The 17,090-nt window shown below is 43.3% G+C and overlaps 1 protein-coding gene across 1 annotated transcript; it reads left to right on the forward strand.

Moving 5' to 3' along the window:
* The first annotated feature begins 8,302 nt into the window (after positions 1-8,302).
* Positions 8,303-16,418, forward strand: SLC25A29 (solute carrier family 25 member 29). Its single transcript, XM_086463289.1, has 4 exons — positions 8,303-8,336; positions 9,837-9,880; positions 14,885-14,968; positions 15,593-16,418. The coding sequence occupies exons 1-4, from the start codon at positions 8,303-8,305 to the stop codon at positions 16,334-16,336; spliced, it is 906 nt and encodes a 301-aa protein (XP_086319415.1). The 3' UTR covers positions 16,337-16,418.
* Positions 16,419-17,090: the final 672 nt, after the last annotated feature.

Consider the following 17,090-nt stretch of genomic DNA (forward strand, 5'->3'; position numbering starts at 1 on the left):
GCTGTACACCAGTGAAAAATGTATGAGATGCTATGTTGTTTTGACTAGCCGCCAGTCTTTCTTGCCTTTGAAACTGTCTGATTTGATGTGATTTAACAACTTCAGAGCTACTTGGAAATTTGGAAGAAAACTCAGCTCTAGAATTATAAAGCATTATTATTTAGGACTTTGATATCAGCTGCTAAAAATCACGTGGGAAAGATTGTTGTAAGTATACTTAACTGGCAAACCTGGCACCAATGATTTCAGGAAAGAGAACTTTTTCTAAATACCAGCATTATTATAAGCTTATGTTAAGAGGGGATACATACAAAAGGATTTAAGACTTTTTATCTTGCAGAAGTGGAAAACAAGTGAAATTACACTGAATTAATTAACACATTCAAGCAAAACCAAAGCAACTCCCTTAAAAATTCTGCTACAAAGTTTAATGCCAGAGGAAGATCCCCATATTGTTTCAGGGGGGGGAGGGGAGGAAGCTACTGATACCCACGCTAGCTGGATCAATACTAATTCAGGGATTTCTGCCACAAATCATTGTAGCAGTGTGCACTGTCCTAGTGGAAATATAGATCCATTTCATCAGCACCTTAACCAACATTAACCTGACTTTTTCTACTGGCTTGAGCTGGAGAAAAATTGAGGTCTAAGCCAGAATTTTCCATAGCTTTTTCAGGGGTACCTGAAAAAGAATATCCAGACACCAGTACTGACGAGTCTGTGAGTATCATATGAAGTTCACAGCCTCACTTACCACTCTTGTTTTTTCCCTGGCGTTGGCTCAGGAGCCATAATCAGTGCCCATCTCACAGAGGACTTGGGAAGTTTCTGCAAAGGCACATTAGTCATTCTGCTAAGCCTGTTCTTTCAGCTTCTGAGAAATAGGTGCCTTTTCTGTATGACTAATGCAACAACATATTCCACATGACATCTGGAAGCCCACATATGACCCAGCAGGAAGCTGCCCTGAAGACAGGCCAAGATGTAAAAATATGTCTGTACATACACCTGAGTGTCATTGCCTCACAATATACGCCCACTTTTTTTGGTTATCTCTCCTCATCCATTACTGACTGGTGCATCACACTGTGTTGAATAACTTAGCATTTAGATTTAGCTGGAGACCTGGTCTCCCGGTCGTGCACTTTGCATGTGGATACAAATTGTGCCAGAGCATTTTCAAGTACATGGTGTTGAAAATACCTTTGTATAGCTATTGGCGGCGAAATACCATTCGCCTCACAAAAATGTTCCTGTAAGAACAAAGTGGCCTAAAAAACAAAGACAGGAAGCAGGCAGAGGAGGTTGTCCTCCTAGCTCTGTCTTCCATTCCCCTAGAACAAATCAGTTTTAGCAGTTTCCTTATCTATGAAATCAGCATAAGTGCCAGTTTTAGTTTGCAGAAACAGTCTGAGGCTTAGGTTATATTGTCTGCAAATCCAGACTGGAAAAAATGCTGTAAAGATGCCAGTTACTGAGTTTTTATCTTCCTTTTTTCTGAATGATTTCCTAACAGTTTTTGCTCCCTGTCACCAGTCACAAGTATATTTGTTGAGTGATAGAGTAACAAGCAAAGGGAGAGATGGGTAAAGCTGCTGGACAGATAGATAGTTATTAATTCAGGTAACTGGACTCAGTGTCCACCCTTTTATCTCAGCATGTCTCTTCATGATCTCTGGCATCTCAAAACTGTGCTGCTAAATACCTTAGCATTTAGGTTCTGCTGGAGACCTGCTCTCCATATCGCTGATTGCATGTGCATGCAAAGTCTTCTGGTCTTCTCCATGGAAGGCCTGCAGCAAAGAAACCCGCTCCACCTGCAGAGAACATAAGAGGACATAGTCCCCGTAATACTTCAGGTACTTTGGACTCAGCTCCTTCCCCAAATATACATTAAAAAAAATTATCATGTCAGCCATCATAGTACTAGCCCAGGCCAGAGAATAAAGACAGGACCTATGAAGAGAGAAAAAAAGACCCATCATGGGGGTGTGTTTGTGTAGGTCTGCCCTCTCCAGCCTACTTGCTCACTTCTTAAAAGAAACATGACAGAAGAGAAAAGACTCAGCAGTATAGTCAAAGCATGTATGATCTTTGAAATTAAAGATAAAGCCAAGGAAAGGCCTTTGGACTGATGTCTGTAGGCAGCTTTTTCTGATTTTTTGGCCTGCTTGTTTCTCATCTGCTTCCAGGGAAGCACCCAGGTGGTGGCTATGGATTTGTTTTTCAAACAAAGCACAAGACAACTGACTATGAACAAGAATGGATTCTTCCTCAGAGTGATCATAAATGTTGTTGACTTTTAAGTGCAGGTTATACTTCTTCCTCTTGCCTTCTCCAACAGACCAGTATATTTAAAACCAGTAACCCAAACTAAAATGCTCCTCCACATGATATCACATGGAGCAGCAGCTGAGACAAACAACAGAAGGTGCATGTCAGGACTTTGCCACTTGTGCTTAAAATGGTGAGGGCCAAGATTTCCAGAAGGTATGTGTGCCCAGTAATAAAAGTGTTTCTGCTTTACCAGGATAAAGCATGGAAAGTTGGAACTACACCAAACTTTTCAGTTTGTAACACACTAAGTCACTCCTTGCGGCACCTTTCAGTCTCTGCCTCTCGCAAGATCAGCACCTCAGAGATTAGCTTAGACAGTTGTTCACCTGCCATGATTTCCCTTGGAATAGAAGGGGTCTCACATCCTGGGATCCTGACCATGACATTTTAGGGGATCACAAAGCCTCTACCCATCAGCAGACCTGTAAGCAAGGCAGCTCAACTGGACTGCTGTACAAATGCATCAGTTACATCTCACGCTTTGAAACACCATCCTTATCAAGGGATTTTATCAGGCTGGGAAGTTTCAACATTTGAAGTACAGTACTTTTGAAGCCAGTGGGATAGTGACGTCACAGAATACCCTAAAGCCACCCAAGGTCATAAAGTTAATGGATAATAAAGGCATCCAGTCCCCTAGGAACAACACCTTAGCTGCTATGTCTTCAAAGACAGCTACATCCTGAGGACCTGGAGTATCCTAATGACTTAACTCAATAACATAACATTGAGTGGGGCAATGAGTACAAGAGTGTTTAGGAAAACAAAGAAAATGGATTTGAATCCACACAAAGGTACTCAGTGAATTCACATGGAGAACGTTCTTTTTTAGACACTGGGTGTTTCCACAGAGCAGCTCAGCTTCTAAGTTTTTCTTACGTACTTAACATTGTGTCCCAGTATTTCTCTCATTTCACCATTTGGATTTATTTGTTGCTGCTTTAGATGGTCAGCTGTTCGGTGAAGCATCAGCTGACCTTCAAGCCTAGTTGTGCTCAACTGCAGTCCAGGAAGAAGAAGCTCAAAATCCAGTCCCAGCTCAAAATAAAAAGAGAAACTGGTTAATTTTTCTGGGTAATGTGATGAGCACTGAAGTTGTGATGATACGGCAGTACATTACCTTAGAAGATAAGGAAAGAGCTGAGGGCAGGGTTATATGAAAGGAAATTCTCCTGCCAGGTACTCCCAGAGCTGGCCAAGCCCCAGTGAAGCTCTAGGGAGCAAAGGAGAGACCCCCCATCCACCACCCTCCACGTTCTACTTGGACTCATCTACTGGGACACAGCCAATTATTGATGCCAAATTCACAAGTAAACAGAAAGATTTTGAAACACCTGAGTCAACGATGTGTATTCCATTGCATGCCATTGCCACCAGAATTTCTACAAGTTTATCACAACTCCACGCTTTTGGAGTTGTTCACTGTTCTTTTCCTGCTTCAGTCTACTTTTGCCCTTTCTCTTCACATTTAATTTACCTGCAATGCTAATTCTGCCCTGCTGCCTCTTTACTCTCCACCTTATTTCGTTCCCCTCCCTACTCTCCCAGTTCTCTTTCACGGTTTTACATTCAGGCTCACCTTCTCCCCAGATCTTCCCTGGGTGCCATTAAGGGCAGCAGACAGCCAACAGTCACTTCTTGCCATAAGAACTAAGGGAAATTTCTGCTATCTCACGCCTCCAGCATTTTCTGCAAAGCATCTTCCACCTGAATGGCCACCGTTCAGACCTAGAAGGAATTGGGACAAAGGGAAGAGGGTCTCTGAAGGATAACATTAAATTAGAACTTCAACATTTTCTCTCAGACATGTGGCAGTACAACTGCTGTACGTGCTAGAAGACTCTATATGTTTCCCGAGCTGCCATTATCTCTTTCTTTTCTGCTTTCTCTATTTGATGAGCCTACATTTCACCATCCAGCAGGGAAGCTAAATGCTCACAAAGAAGAAGAAAGCAGGGAAAGCCCAACCCCTCACTCCATCTCTCTAGGGGATGCATCCCAGCAGAATAAAAAGAAAGATGGTCACAACTGAGACAAATCTATGGAGCCTGAAGGGCACAAGAGCTCCCAACAGACGTCTGAGTCACTCTCTGAGCCGGAGGCATCATACATTAACAAAGTGGATGCAAGATCAGACATAGCTTTCGAACTATCTAGAGAAGGCAGCCTGAGTGAAGAAATAACTGTTAAAGCTGGGTTTCCTTGAGTGTCAGGTTAGCTCTCCTCTCCAAAACTGTATCCGTACTGCACACATAAGGCCCTGGATCAATAGGCAAAATGTCTGGCCTAAGTAAGACTAACAAATTGTAAGAGCTATATGACCTCCTTCCCTTTGTTACAAAGCTCCTATGGAAGCCACACACAAATACAAGCACCTATATTGACTCACTGTCCCCTCCACATACAAGCTTAATAAACTCCCTTACATTCATACAACATTGCCTCGCAAGTGTAACTCGAACCAAAACCAAAACAAAAACCCCAGTAAGAAAAAGTGAACAAAAGGGAAACTTCCCAGTGGAACTAAAGCCATGCACATTCCTTGGTGAACCAAATTTTGACATCTCAAACTTTATACCAATGAGCCCCTGATGTTTTCTGCGCAAACTTATAAAGCGCCTCCCTGCTCCCTTTGAAATACATTCCTGCTCCAGTGGGGTTCAGTAGCATTGAATAAAACATTCAGTAGCATTGAATAAAGCTTATTAGGAACAGCTCAAGCATGCAGGAACAAAGACAGGCCTTTGGAGATTGCAGCAAACTGGGAGGGGCTGCACAAACATCAACAGCAAGATTAGAATTCAAGTGATCTTGACAAACTGGAAAGACAATCTGGAAAAGGTAATTTAGCAAGGACAGCTAGGAATGACTATGTAGAAAGAAACTGCAAGTACAAGATGGGGAATGTTGGGGCAGCTGTTCTACTGAAAAGCGTCTGGGGCACGTCATGTGTCACAAGCTGCCCATAAATGAGCAGTATCATGTTATCACAGAATCACAGAACAGTAGGGGTTGGAAGGGGCCTCTGGAGGTCATCTAGTCCAACCCCCCTGCCAGAGCAGGACCACCTACAGCAGGTTGCACAGAATCACATCCAGGCGGGTTTTGAATATCTCCAGGGAAGGAGACTCCACGGCCTCCCTGGGCAGCCTGTTCCAGTGCTCTGTTACCATCAGTGTAAAGAAGTTTTTCCTCACATTGAGGCGGAACTTCCTGTGCTCCAGTTTCAGCCCGCTGCCCCTTGTCCTGTCACTGGGCACCACTGAGAAGAGTCTGGCCTCATCCTCTTGACACCCACCCTTTAGATAGTTATAAGCATCGATAAGATCCTGTTACATTATGTTATATGTGAGGATTCTTGTAAATATATGATCTCATATTCAGATATATGAACAAGAGTGTTGTCTGCAGATACCCAAAGTAATCTCCTATTAGTCACTCAGCAAGGCCTTAGTGGTCAGTTCAAGGAACTCCAGAACAACTGAAGAAAGAGGGGGTAAGAAGAATCAGAGTTCAAAAGATAATCATCAATATAACTCAAAGAAGAAAAGACTAAGAATGAAACTGTCTTCAGATAATTTAAGAAATGCCTGCAAAGAGAGAGAAAATGTTTTCCTTGTCCATTGTGGGCAAACATCAAAATTACAAAGCACTTCTGGTAATTTCTCTGAGGCAAATTGCTTGGTAGATCAGAGGATTTGAATAACAGATTAAAACCACTTTGGCCAGGAACATTTTAGGCCAAGCTGATCCTTCCAGGCTTGTGCTGCGTGGCAGATGCACATAACATCTGGACTTCCACCTGCAGAGCTGCGTATATGATTGTAGTTCCTTTCACGGATAACCGAGTGGACAAGATTCCCAGGAAGTTGGGGCTTCCTGTCTGATTTCAAGCACTGGCTGCAGGCGTATGTGCTGGGCAAGGTCTAAGGTCCCCGTTAGGTGGCGGAATGATGCGTGATGCAGCAGGAGCGGGCAGTTCCCAATGCCATTGGTGCTGTAGCAAAAGGCAGGGCCAGCCCACCTACCTGCTATCTAATGCCAACGTGTCATCCCCAGGTAGGACAGGTATGGGCATCAGGGAATCCAAAGCATCCTGGAGACACTTGGGTGCTTGACAGTGTTTAGAGATGAGAAGCAACCCAAATGAGTGTTGGGTTGGAAGAAGATATGGGGAAGGTCAGGGATTCATTGAGTGCTTTGCATTTCCATCTTATCTGCTTATTAATTGTAATGATGGCCCTAGAGCTGCTAAATCTGGGACAGGTTCTCAGGTTTTGCTCTGTAGTAGTAGTTTTGGACCTCCTTGGAAGCATCCTTGTCTTTTGTTTGAGTGTTTTCTTTGAAGGTAAAAGCTGGTTTGATTTTTAACATACTATTCCACTGCAAGATTTTATTTGCTTTATATTGAGCTGCTACACCTAGAAAAGGACTGCCATACCATAGAAAGCAATTAAAAAAAAAAATCCATCTGCTTTTCCATTCTGCTTCTGGAACTTACTGTCTAAAAGCTGACTTTGCAGGCCCTGAAGATCATGTTACTCTAAGCAAAGCTTGAATAGGCTGCTTATTGTTCTAGGCCACTGGTAGTCCCCTTTCTCAGACATTGCCCGCAGAAATGACGAGCAGCCTAACCAGGGCTCCCTTTTCAAACTGTCAACAGCTTGCGTTTCCTGTTTAAAGGGTCTGGCATCAGGGCACCTGGAAGCCAGGCAATGTTAGTAGGAAAGCAGAGTTAATACAAAAAATGAAAGCCTGCAGGGAGGCAAGAAACGTGTTTGGCAAGGAGAAGTGCAGCAGCAATGTATAAGACTGAGATCCAGGGCTCTGCTAAGCCCCACAGGCAGCAGGCTACTGATCTGTGGCCTTGACCACCAGAGGTGGGCTCTCATCCCTGCGCTTCCAGTTGTACCATAGGTCAGCCGTCAGCACAGAGCCCACATCTGCTGGTGTAACCCTTCCTCCGCTCTCTGGGACAGCATTGGGTGGGGGAGTCTGCTTATAGAATCACAGAATGGTTTGAGTTGGAAGGAACCTGAAAGATCACTTAGTTCTGATCCCCCTGCCATGGGCAGGGCCACCTCCCACCAGACCACGTTGCTCACAGCCCCATCCAACCTGGCCTTGAACACTGCCAGGGAGGGGGCAGCCACAGCTTCTCTGGGCAACCCGTGCCAGTGTCTCACCACCCTCACAGTGAAGAATTTCTTCCAAATATATAATCTAAACCTACTCTCTTCTGGTTTAAATGATTACCCCCTGCTCTGTCACGCCACCCCCTGGTAAAAAGTCTGTCTCCATCTTTATAAGCCCCCTTTAAGCACTGGAAGGCCGCTGTAAGGTCTCCCTGGAGCCTTCTCTTCTCCAGGCTAAACAACCCCAACTCTCTCAGCCTGTCCTCACAGGGGAGGTGTTAAAGGCATTTCACCCCTATATGAAAGGAGGCACCCCCTCCAAAGTCCTCACGACATCAGCTCCACAGCCTTTCCGACCACCAGCGCCCAGGGATGCCTCCCCCACAAAGCGAGATGCCCGAGCTGCCTCCCTGAACCACCCAAAACAATTCTGGGGCCATTGATGCTCCGCAGGAGGGATGCTTTGCGCCCTCTCCCGCCTCGCTCCCCAACCACCACCTCCCCAGCCTCCAAAACCGCTTTTACTTCTGGTTAATGCTGCAGCTGCAAAAAAGAAGGAAGCGGGGGGGGCTCCTGCCTCCCCCACGCCCGGTAGTTCCACCCCCGTCCCGCCCTTTGCCCGGAGCCGCCCCGGCTCGGCCGCCAGTGGCTGCGGGCGGCGGGGGGGAGTTGTCCCGCCGCCCGCCCCTCCGGAGGCGCGGCCCGGCCCCTCTCCGGGAAGGGGCGGCGGGGAACGGGCGGTAGAAAGGGCGGGCGGCGGGGCGGGCGGTGGCAGTGAGCGGAGCGGCGTCGCGCAGGGGCTGGGCCCGCCGGGGACGGAGGGTGCCAGCATGGCTTTGGATTTCCTCGCGGGATGCGTCGGCGGTGAGGAGCTGCAAAAAAAAAAAAAAAAAAAGGGGGGGGGGGAGGTGAAGGAAAATAAAGATGGGGAAAAAGAAAAGGGGGGGGGGGGAAGGAGAAAAGAAAAGGGGGTGGGAAATGGGGGGGGGGGGGAAGGGGGAACAAGCGGGAGGGAGGGAGGGGAGAGCTGGGGCCGCGGGCAGCGCCGGCGGGGCGGAGGAAGGTGTCGGGGACTTCCCGCAGCGGCGGGGGAGCCGGCTGCCTTCCCCCGGCCGCGCCGCAGCGGCGGGTTTGCCCGAAGGGGCGGGGGGGGGTGGGGGGGGGGGGTGGGGGGTGGGGGGGGGTGGGGAGCGCTCTTGGGGTTAGCGAAGGGGCAGCAGCGGGCTCGGGAAACCCCTCTGACCCGCCAGTATTTATAGCGGGGAGCTGTAACGAGACGAGGAGGCGAGAATACGGCTGCTCATCTCGCTCTTCCCTGTGCATCTGCTTACGGCCTTCCTTCCTCTATTTTTAGCCGTTGTTAAATTGTGTTCAGGAGATTTATTCTTGTGTCTTTTCAGTTATTTGCATTTGCTGGTCTCCTTCCTAACCTGGCAAAGATTTTTTTTTTTTTTTTTTTTTGAGCTTCTCTCTGACTTTGTCTTAATGATCCTTGCCTTGCTAGGGATCCCATATGGTCAGTTGTGCCACTGGTCTTTTCGTGCTGAACACAGTGCACATCGGTATTTTTGTGACTTGGACTATCTTGCTGCTGTGCTGGCCTTGACCAATCTGGACTACTCCATCCTAGAGTGGGGCTTTGTATTTCTGCCATATCTTCTTGGGGAGAGGGAGGGACATTATCTTTCTGCAAATGTGAGAAGGTCATAAATGAATTGAACTTCTAGTTTTGGATCACAAAATTTAGGAGTTAGAGGATTCCCTGGCTTCAGCCAGTACTTGTATTTTCCAGTGCAAAATGCACATAGTCAGATGAAGCGGTGTAACTAATAGGCCTGCAATAACCTCTAAAAAGTCCTCTGATGCTAGAATAAAGCAAAGGTTTTTGGTAATGCATGGTCCTTCTGCAGGTGCTACCAACACACCAGGAAAGGCTGTGGGCAGAGCAGGGAGTTTCTTCTTCCTCTAGAGAAGCTTCCAGCTTTTCTATGCTTCCACAGAGCAGCATGTACATGAAATATTGTGCTTTGGAGGAAATCTGCAATTTCTGCCCACTGAACTTGCCTTGGGCTGAGGCCAGGAATCACTGCTGAACTACAAGTATGATGTGGCATGCTCTGTAGTCACATACCTCAGCCCCTGCCTGGGGCTCAGAAGCTAGATGGGAGCATAAAGGAACCTAGTACAGGCCTGAAAGACTAAACTGTAGATCTCTCATCTTCTGACTTGAAAGGATGCTTTTACCTGGCCTACCAACAGCATTGTGCACTTACATCTCAGGCTGGTGGTTGTGCTTGGGCTACTGTAGCCCCAGACCCAGGAAGAGAACTGTGAGTCATAACCGTGGCATCTGTTTTGTTTCAGGTGCTGCCGGAGTGCTGGTAGGACACCCATTTGACACTGTTAAGGTGGGTTGATTATGAAATATCTTTGTCTCTAGGTAGCAAACAAAGCCTTTCCAAGGAGTAGGGGAGGAAAAAAAATCCCCAGACATGGTAGGAGCACAAATCTGTGCTGGAAAGCTTAGAGCAAGCCTCTTCAACCACTGTTTATAGATTTGCAGTCTCTAGCTCTTCAGAAGTGAAAAAATTCTGTGTATGTATGATTCAACCCAGTAACATGACAAACATTGGCCTAAGCTACCAGAAGTTCATCAGTGCAGTAACACTGCTGTATTTGAAAATACAGTCTTACATTTAACTTAATTTTGTTCTAAGCTTGCTTCCCTGCAGCTGTTCATCACTAACTGCTAAAACTGCCTCTCCCTACCTTTGTAACTCAAATCTACTTTGTTACTAGGTGGAAAATTTGTGGTTTGTTTTCCCCTCAAGCTTTGCTACTTACTCCTCAAGCATTAATTTGTTACACTAGCCAAAGGGTATAAATGGATAAAAAAAAATCCATAGCATGAATCTTGTCTGGGGGCTTTTTCCTCCCTTTAAGTATTTTTATAACTTTCCAAGTTAAAATTGATTTTATGATGGTCTGTTAGCTGTATTTATTATGCATACTAAGGGTAGCTACTTCAAAGATAAGATCTAAAATCTCCTGGAGGGCCCTTCAGCCAGGGGTCCAAGCCCATTTTTCAGAATGAGATGACAACTTAAGTCACTTTTTGGCAGCCTTATCCAAAGCCTTGCACTGGAAGAATAGAAAAAGGGATGCCAACATATTCCCTGCTAAATACACCAGATCACTTGACTGCAGCAGACATGCCACTCGCTAGAGCTATATTGGGAATACCTCTACCTTGTTGATTTTAGATATGAACACACTGATAGTGTTACAGAGGCCATCACCATGTTCTGTATTCTAGCACATGGTTAATTCATACACACTTTCCTAGCTAGCAGGATATTAGCCCTTGCCAATCCAGTGCAAGCTGCTCAAATAGTACAAACTGTATATATGTTTCTCAGAGCATGGTAAATTTGACTGTTAAGTATTTGGGCTGAATTCTAGTATATATTTTCAGAAATGGTATTATCTAGACTTGCACTTTTTTTTTCAGTGGCACAGGCCCAGCTGTCATCTTTTCTCACCCCCATCCTGCCAAGCTTTACATGCTTAACTTAAGGTGATGGGTCACTTCACTAAAGTGAGCAAAACTACTAAAATCCTGTGCTCAGTCTAAAGTTAAGCATGTGTGGGGATTTCTTGGTTTTTAAAGTGGAACAGCTTCTAGTGCATGAAACTAAACATTTAAGTGTCTGCAAAACTGGGGCTCCTGCGCTAGTTCCAGCAGATGTATTAATGCAAAAACAGATGTGTTGGCTTTAAAAAAAGCGTCTTGCTTTACAATAGAGAAAACCAGTTTGTCTGGAGATGACTTTAAATGTTTTATGAAATCCAGTGTGGCACACTAGATTTCCATACCCATCAGAAGGTATTATAAGCATTTATCTATTTTTTTTGTTAGAGAAAATACTAATGTTTGTGTTATTAGCTGCCATAGTGACCACTGTATGTGGGGAAAACTTAACTCTGTAACCAGTCTTTAAAAAAAAAACCAAAACAAACAGCAAATCAACAAACAGACATTGCATAACTTGTGTATGTATTTGTGTTAAGAACTAACCCTTTTATAGTAATGCAGTGTTTAAAGGGCTAGCTGGTAGTCACCTTAGACTGTAAGTTTTTACTATAACTGAACCATGGGAAAGCTGCTTGGATAAGCCAGAATTTTACTTCTGTCTTGGCTTTTAAGCTTTCTTTTTTTTTTTTTTTGGCTGGTGATCATGTTTCACAAAGTGGGGAGGGGGATGGTGGGACACACAGGGAGAGATTAAGCTGGGGAAGTCACCCTGTGAAACCCACAACTGAGCTGATCTCAAAACTGGCAAACTCCTTATCCCTGGTTTGTTGATGTTATGTATAAAATTGCTTTTTTGCTTTTAACTGCCTTTACTTTCTGAGCTAGGGGCTGTCTTCATTAACAGCAAAAGTGTTACTTTGTTGTAGATGACAGATAAGCCTCATCACGGGAGAGTTACCTAGTAAGTATAGCCCAGGTGAACACTTCTGTTTCTCTCAGTCTTAATTTATTCCCAAATGTATTAGTTCAAATAAAGGTCTAAAAGACTTGTGAAGCTTTTTCCCTTTTTAGTTTTAAACTGATGTGTCCCTCTTCTACAGCTATGGCATGGAGGGAGTGGGGTTTAAATATCCTTTAAGTGTAAAGTCTTGGTCTGAACCTTCTTTCTGGTATGCATTTCTGGCTATATACACTTCCACACACAATGGCTCTAAAACTGAATCTTAAGACCTCAACAACAGTGTGCCTATCCACTACATATCCTTAGAGGACATTTCCATTGCTCAAACACTGCTAAACAGCTTATTTCAAATATTATAATATGTTTGGACTCTTTTGGAGGTGTGATGCTCCGGGTTTTTTTGCTTAGTCTTGAGTACATTTACACAAGTCTTTAGTGATGTGAAATTACAGTGCATTACTATTGTCCCTAAAACCTTAGTAACAGTGGTTTCAACTAAAAAGGATGCAAGAATATTGGGCAATGAATAAAATAGAGGGTTAAACTTTGCACATGATTCATCCTTCCTAGTTGTACACATTAAAAAGCTTGTTGAATATGGCATTAATACTCATGAAATAAAATTTCATATGCATTCATTGCCTTCCCTGGCCATTTGCTAATGTAGGTATCCCTCTGTGGTCATCACCGTGCTCACAGAATCACAGAATGTTAGGGATTGGAAGGGATCTCGAAAGATTATCTAGTCCAATGCCCCTGCCAGAGCAGGACCACCTGGAGTAGATCACACAGGAATGCATCCAGGTGGATTTTGACTACCTCCAGGGAAGGAGGCTCCACAACATCTCTGGGCAGCCTGTTCCAGTGTTCTGCCACCCTCACAGTGAAAAAGTTTTTCCTTATGTTAATGTGGAACCTCCTATGCTCCAGCTTGCACCCATTGCCCCTTGTTCTGTCATTGGACATCACTGAGAAGAGCCCAGCTTCATCCTCCTGACACTCACCCTTTATATGTTTATAAACATTAATGAGGTCACCCCTCAGTCTCCTCTTCTCCAATGAGAGCTGCTTTTCATTCTTAAACCTGGAGCATCAGTACTCTCTAAATATTTTATCCTACAACAAGACTTAATTGGTCAATATTTCAAAAATTTAGACAAAAGTAGTGGGAGCTGTATGCCACTAGGAAATTCAATCTATGTACAGAATATGACTAATTCTAAACTACTGAAGACAAGCATATAGAAAAGTTAAAGTAAGAAGGTTCCTAAGCTGCAATTTTCCCAAAGCCCATACATGTGGAAGTCCCTTGACTGCACAGACAGGGTTTGAAACAATAGCAGTAAGTTATAAGTGGAGTAAAATCTTTGCATTGTGCAATTCCGATAGCTTGTTAAAATTTATGTTTGTGCTTGTGGGTCTGCTTCTTGAGCAGTTTTAACAGTCTGCCTGGCCCCCCCAAGTCACTTTAGGTAACAAAGGATTTATTTGCTTCAAATTCTACTATAAGCCTACTTTTAACTCTAAGAAGTTTGAAAACCCTGTTCCATCTTGGAAGACCTGAGATGATCTCAGCCTCCCAGTCTGGCTAGTGTACACTAACATGTATACTAAAGAGACACTAAAACCTAAAGTTTCAATTTACAAAACATAAAATACCATGTTGTAGGGACACAAAATATACTGAAACTGTAAATAATTAAATTTTTGCCTCAGAGAAAGCTAACCTGAATGTAGAATTTTGACAAACCACGTCGCCAAATCCCTTTCTAGACCCACAATATCTTATGGGTCTTTCATTGTGGTGGTGTTGTTTATTATTACTTTAGGCAAATAGGTATAAAGACATTTTACAGTCAGGAGTTTCTCACGTTGACCTGATTATCTTCTTTTTTGTTCAGAATTAGAGGCTTGAAGTTTTTTGCCCTGTAGCATTAAATGGTTGATAAGCGTCTTTTCTGAGGAACATTGCAACCCTCCATGCTGGAGATCAAAGACAGATTTCTAACTTCCCCAATCCAGTGAAATCAATTTGACTTTATTGCAGTGTAAGGTTCTGCACAAACTAGGTAGCTTTGAGGATTTTTTGTTTTGTTTGAAATGTGTTGAGGACAAATTAGCAGGAAAAACTGAAGTGAACTTTGCCATTAAATATTGAAAAATATCTGGGTGATTGGCCTGTCTCCTGATGTCATCAGTTGCAGTAGCTTCTATCTGTCCAGCAGAACATACCATTTCAGTTCTGGAAAAGTTAACTGATTACTAGCATTAAAGGTTTGAAACAGCCACATCATCACAAATTGTTTGCATTTTTAACTTACTGTTAAAAAAACAGGCTAAAATTTAAAAGGACAAGTTACTTTTTATTCTTTCCTTATGCAAAGTAAGACATCTTAAGAGTCTCTTCCCAGCTACCCTCTGAAAAAAGTCAGATCTCAGTAAAGGGTCCCAAGTCTGGTAGCCCAAAACACTGTGGGTGGTGGTGTTTAAAGTTTCCATCCTTTTACAATTATCGTTATTTCATGCTTGACAAATTTTTATAAAATTCTATCAGGTTTGTACAGATAGTCCTTAGTGCGAACAGAAGTATTCTTGGCAGCTAAAGAAAGTACTTATTGTAGCCAGCACTGTAAAACTTCAATCTGAAATTCAAGATAAGTGTACCCTGTGGTACTTCCACATACTGTTTTTCTAATATTCATGAGAAGTTAATCCTCCTCCCTTCATGTTTTCACGCCCAAAATTAATTCAAAACACCTACAGACTATTTTTAAATTATTTTGCCACATATGGCATTCCAGTGTGCTCTTGCATATATACATTGCTATAGCAAATCTCCATATACGTACAAGACACTAGTTTACCAATTAGGCTGCTCCTGACATACAAATCAGTATCTCGTACAACTTTTTATAGGTTCGTCTACAAGTTCAAAATGTAGAGAAACCTCTCTACCGTGGGACCTTCCATTGCTTTCAGTCCATCATAAAGCAAGAATCTGTAAGTACAAAATTAATACTTTACATATTTTGCATCTTCATATATTTTTATATCGGAAGGGTGGGAAAGCTGTTAAAGAACCCTACAAATACTGACGATCAAGAGAAAAGCGTACTCTGAACCTCACCTGATCATAGGGTAGATATTGCAGTCAGAAGTTTGCCAGACATGTCACAAAGAAGATCACCAAGTTGGAAGTTGGTATTTTGAAGTTAACTTTTTTAATAAGAATGAGTTATTTGAATAGTTAATTTTCTAAGAATCCAAGCAATCTGAGGAAGGAGTGAAGAAATTGGTAAGGGTTTTTTTTTCTGCTGAAGCTTTAAGACCATAACTAAAAGGGTGGCTTTAGGCTTTTGGCTACTTAAAAGTAAAGTATAAAATTTACCAGAAAACTTTTCTCTGAATGGACTAAGATTGTTTTCTGGACGTGTTCAACTACATATGTGTACTGCTAAAAATGCTGCATACTAGGCAGCAATGAAATTATTATTACAAGGCAAGATGGTACTGATCTTCTGGCAACTGTTAAAGTTAGAGCACAAGGGAGAGCCAGAAAGGCACAGTGTCAGGAGGTTATCAACACCACTGTTACAAAGAGTGTTTCCTTCTTTCTTCCATTAGGCTTTTGGACTCTATAAAGGTATTGGGTCACCAATGATGGGACTTACCTTCATTAACGCACTTGTGTTCGGTGTACAAGGAAACACGCTTCGTGCTCTTGGAAAAGACACTCCTCTGAACCAGTTTCTTGCAGGGTCAGCAGCAGGGGCTATCCAGTGCATCATCTGCTGTCCCATGGAGCTGGCAAAGACAAGAATGCAGCTTCAAGGAACAGGTGAATACAAACTAAAAACGAAGAACTACAAAAATTCTCTGGATTGTTTGATCAAAATCTATCAAAAGGAAGGGCTGAGGGGTATCAACAGGGGCATGGTCTCTACGTTCATAAGAGAGACTCCAAGCTTTGGCTTTTACTTCCTGACCTATGACTGCATGACCAGGTATTTAGGCTGTGAAGCTGAAGACAGTTACGTTATTCCCAAATTGCTGTTTTCTGGGGGGATGTCAGGAATCGTGTCCTGGCTCTCAACCTATCCTGTGGATGTGATCAAATCTCGGCTTCAGGCCGATGGAGTCGGGGGTGTTACACAATACAACGGCATTTTAGACTGCGTCAGAAAGAGCTACCATGAAGAAGGCTGGAGGGTGTTCACAAGAGGTCTTACTTCCACACTTCTCCGTGCTTTTCCTGTCAATGCAGCTACCTTTGCTACTGTCACTGTGTTCCTAATGTATATGAGGTCAGAAGACAACCTTCATGAATGTGAACCAGGTCCAGTAATCCAGCAGCCTTCCAGTTTGTGAACCTTACCTGTTATCCTGATCCAAAGCCCGGCTTGTTGGGTTTTTTTAAGCATAAACACTTGACCTGCACAAGTGGTGTAAACATATGCTATCTGTATAAAGAATTCCTAAATGTGTCAAATTAGGATTTCATCTCATTACTTGTATAAACAGCATATTGCCTTAGTAAGGACTTCATATCTAGTAGTATCCAAGTAAGATGGGGACCTGCCTTTAGAAAGTACTGTACAGTTACTGTTGCAGCTCCAGAAGAGGATCTGGAAAATGTCATAGTACCAGAGATCAGGTTTTCTTCCACTCGTGGTCTGAGTGACTGAGCTGAGCTGAATGCAAAAGTGTTTTCAGGAAAAAAAAAAAAAAATTAAAAAATACTCTTTTTGTATGTAATAGAAGTAAGTGAAGTCCTCTAAGGTGAAGTAGGGGGACGAAGTTAAATGTTGGAGGCATTTTGCAGGTAACCCTGAACTGTTTTTAAGATGTGGACTAGCATTCAGCTAGCCCTGTGTGTTACTTTTCCTCTGCTTTTATATGTCAGTGGTTTTGGTAGCAACTTTGTTCATACTGGTTTGCTAAAAAAAAAAAAAAAAAAAAAAAAATTATTTGTTTCTAAGCTACTCCCTTACCTTTCAGCTTTGAATAAATATCTTAAGCACAAAGTTAGCATCTGCACTCATATGCACTTGTTCCTTTAAATCTCAAGGCTTCTAAGGATTTAGGGAAACTAAAATCTTGTAAGATTGATGCTATTTGCCTT

Source organism: Leptosomus discolor, chromosome 3, assembly GCF_034619465.1.
Source record: "Leptosomus discolor isolate bLepDis1 chromosome 3, bLepDis1.hap2, whole genome shotgun sequence".
Lineage (NCBI taxonomy): Eukaryota > Metazoa > Chordata > Aves > Leptosomiformes > Leptosomidae > Leptosomus > Leptosomus discolor.

Excerpts from the sequence above, each read along its gene's own strand:
- SLC25A29 (XM_086463289.1), top strand. The coding sequence starts at position 8,303 with ATGGCTTTGGATTTCCTCGCGGGATGCGTCGGCG. Across the intron at positions 8,337-9,836 it reads CCTCGCGGGATGCGTCGGCG|GTGCTGCCGGAGTGCTGGTA; the intron begins GTGAGGAGCTGC and ends GTTTTGTTTCAG. Across the intron at positions 14,969-15,592 it reads CCATCATAAAGCAAGAATCT|GCTTTTGGACTCTATAAAGG; the intron begins GTAAGTACAAAA and ends TTCTTCCATTAG.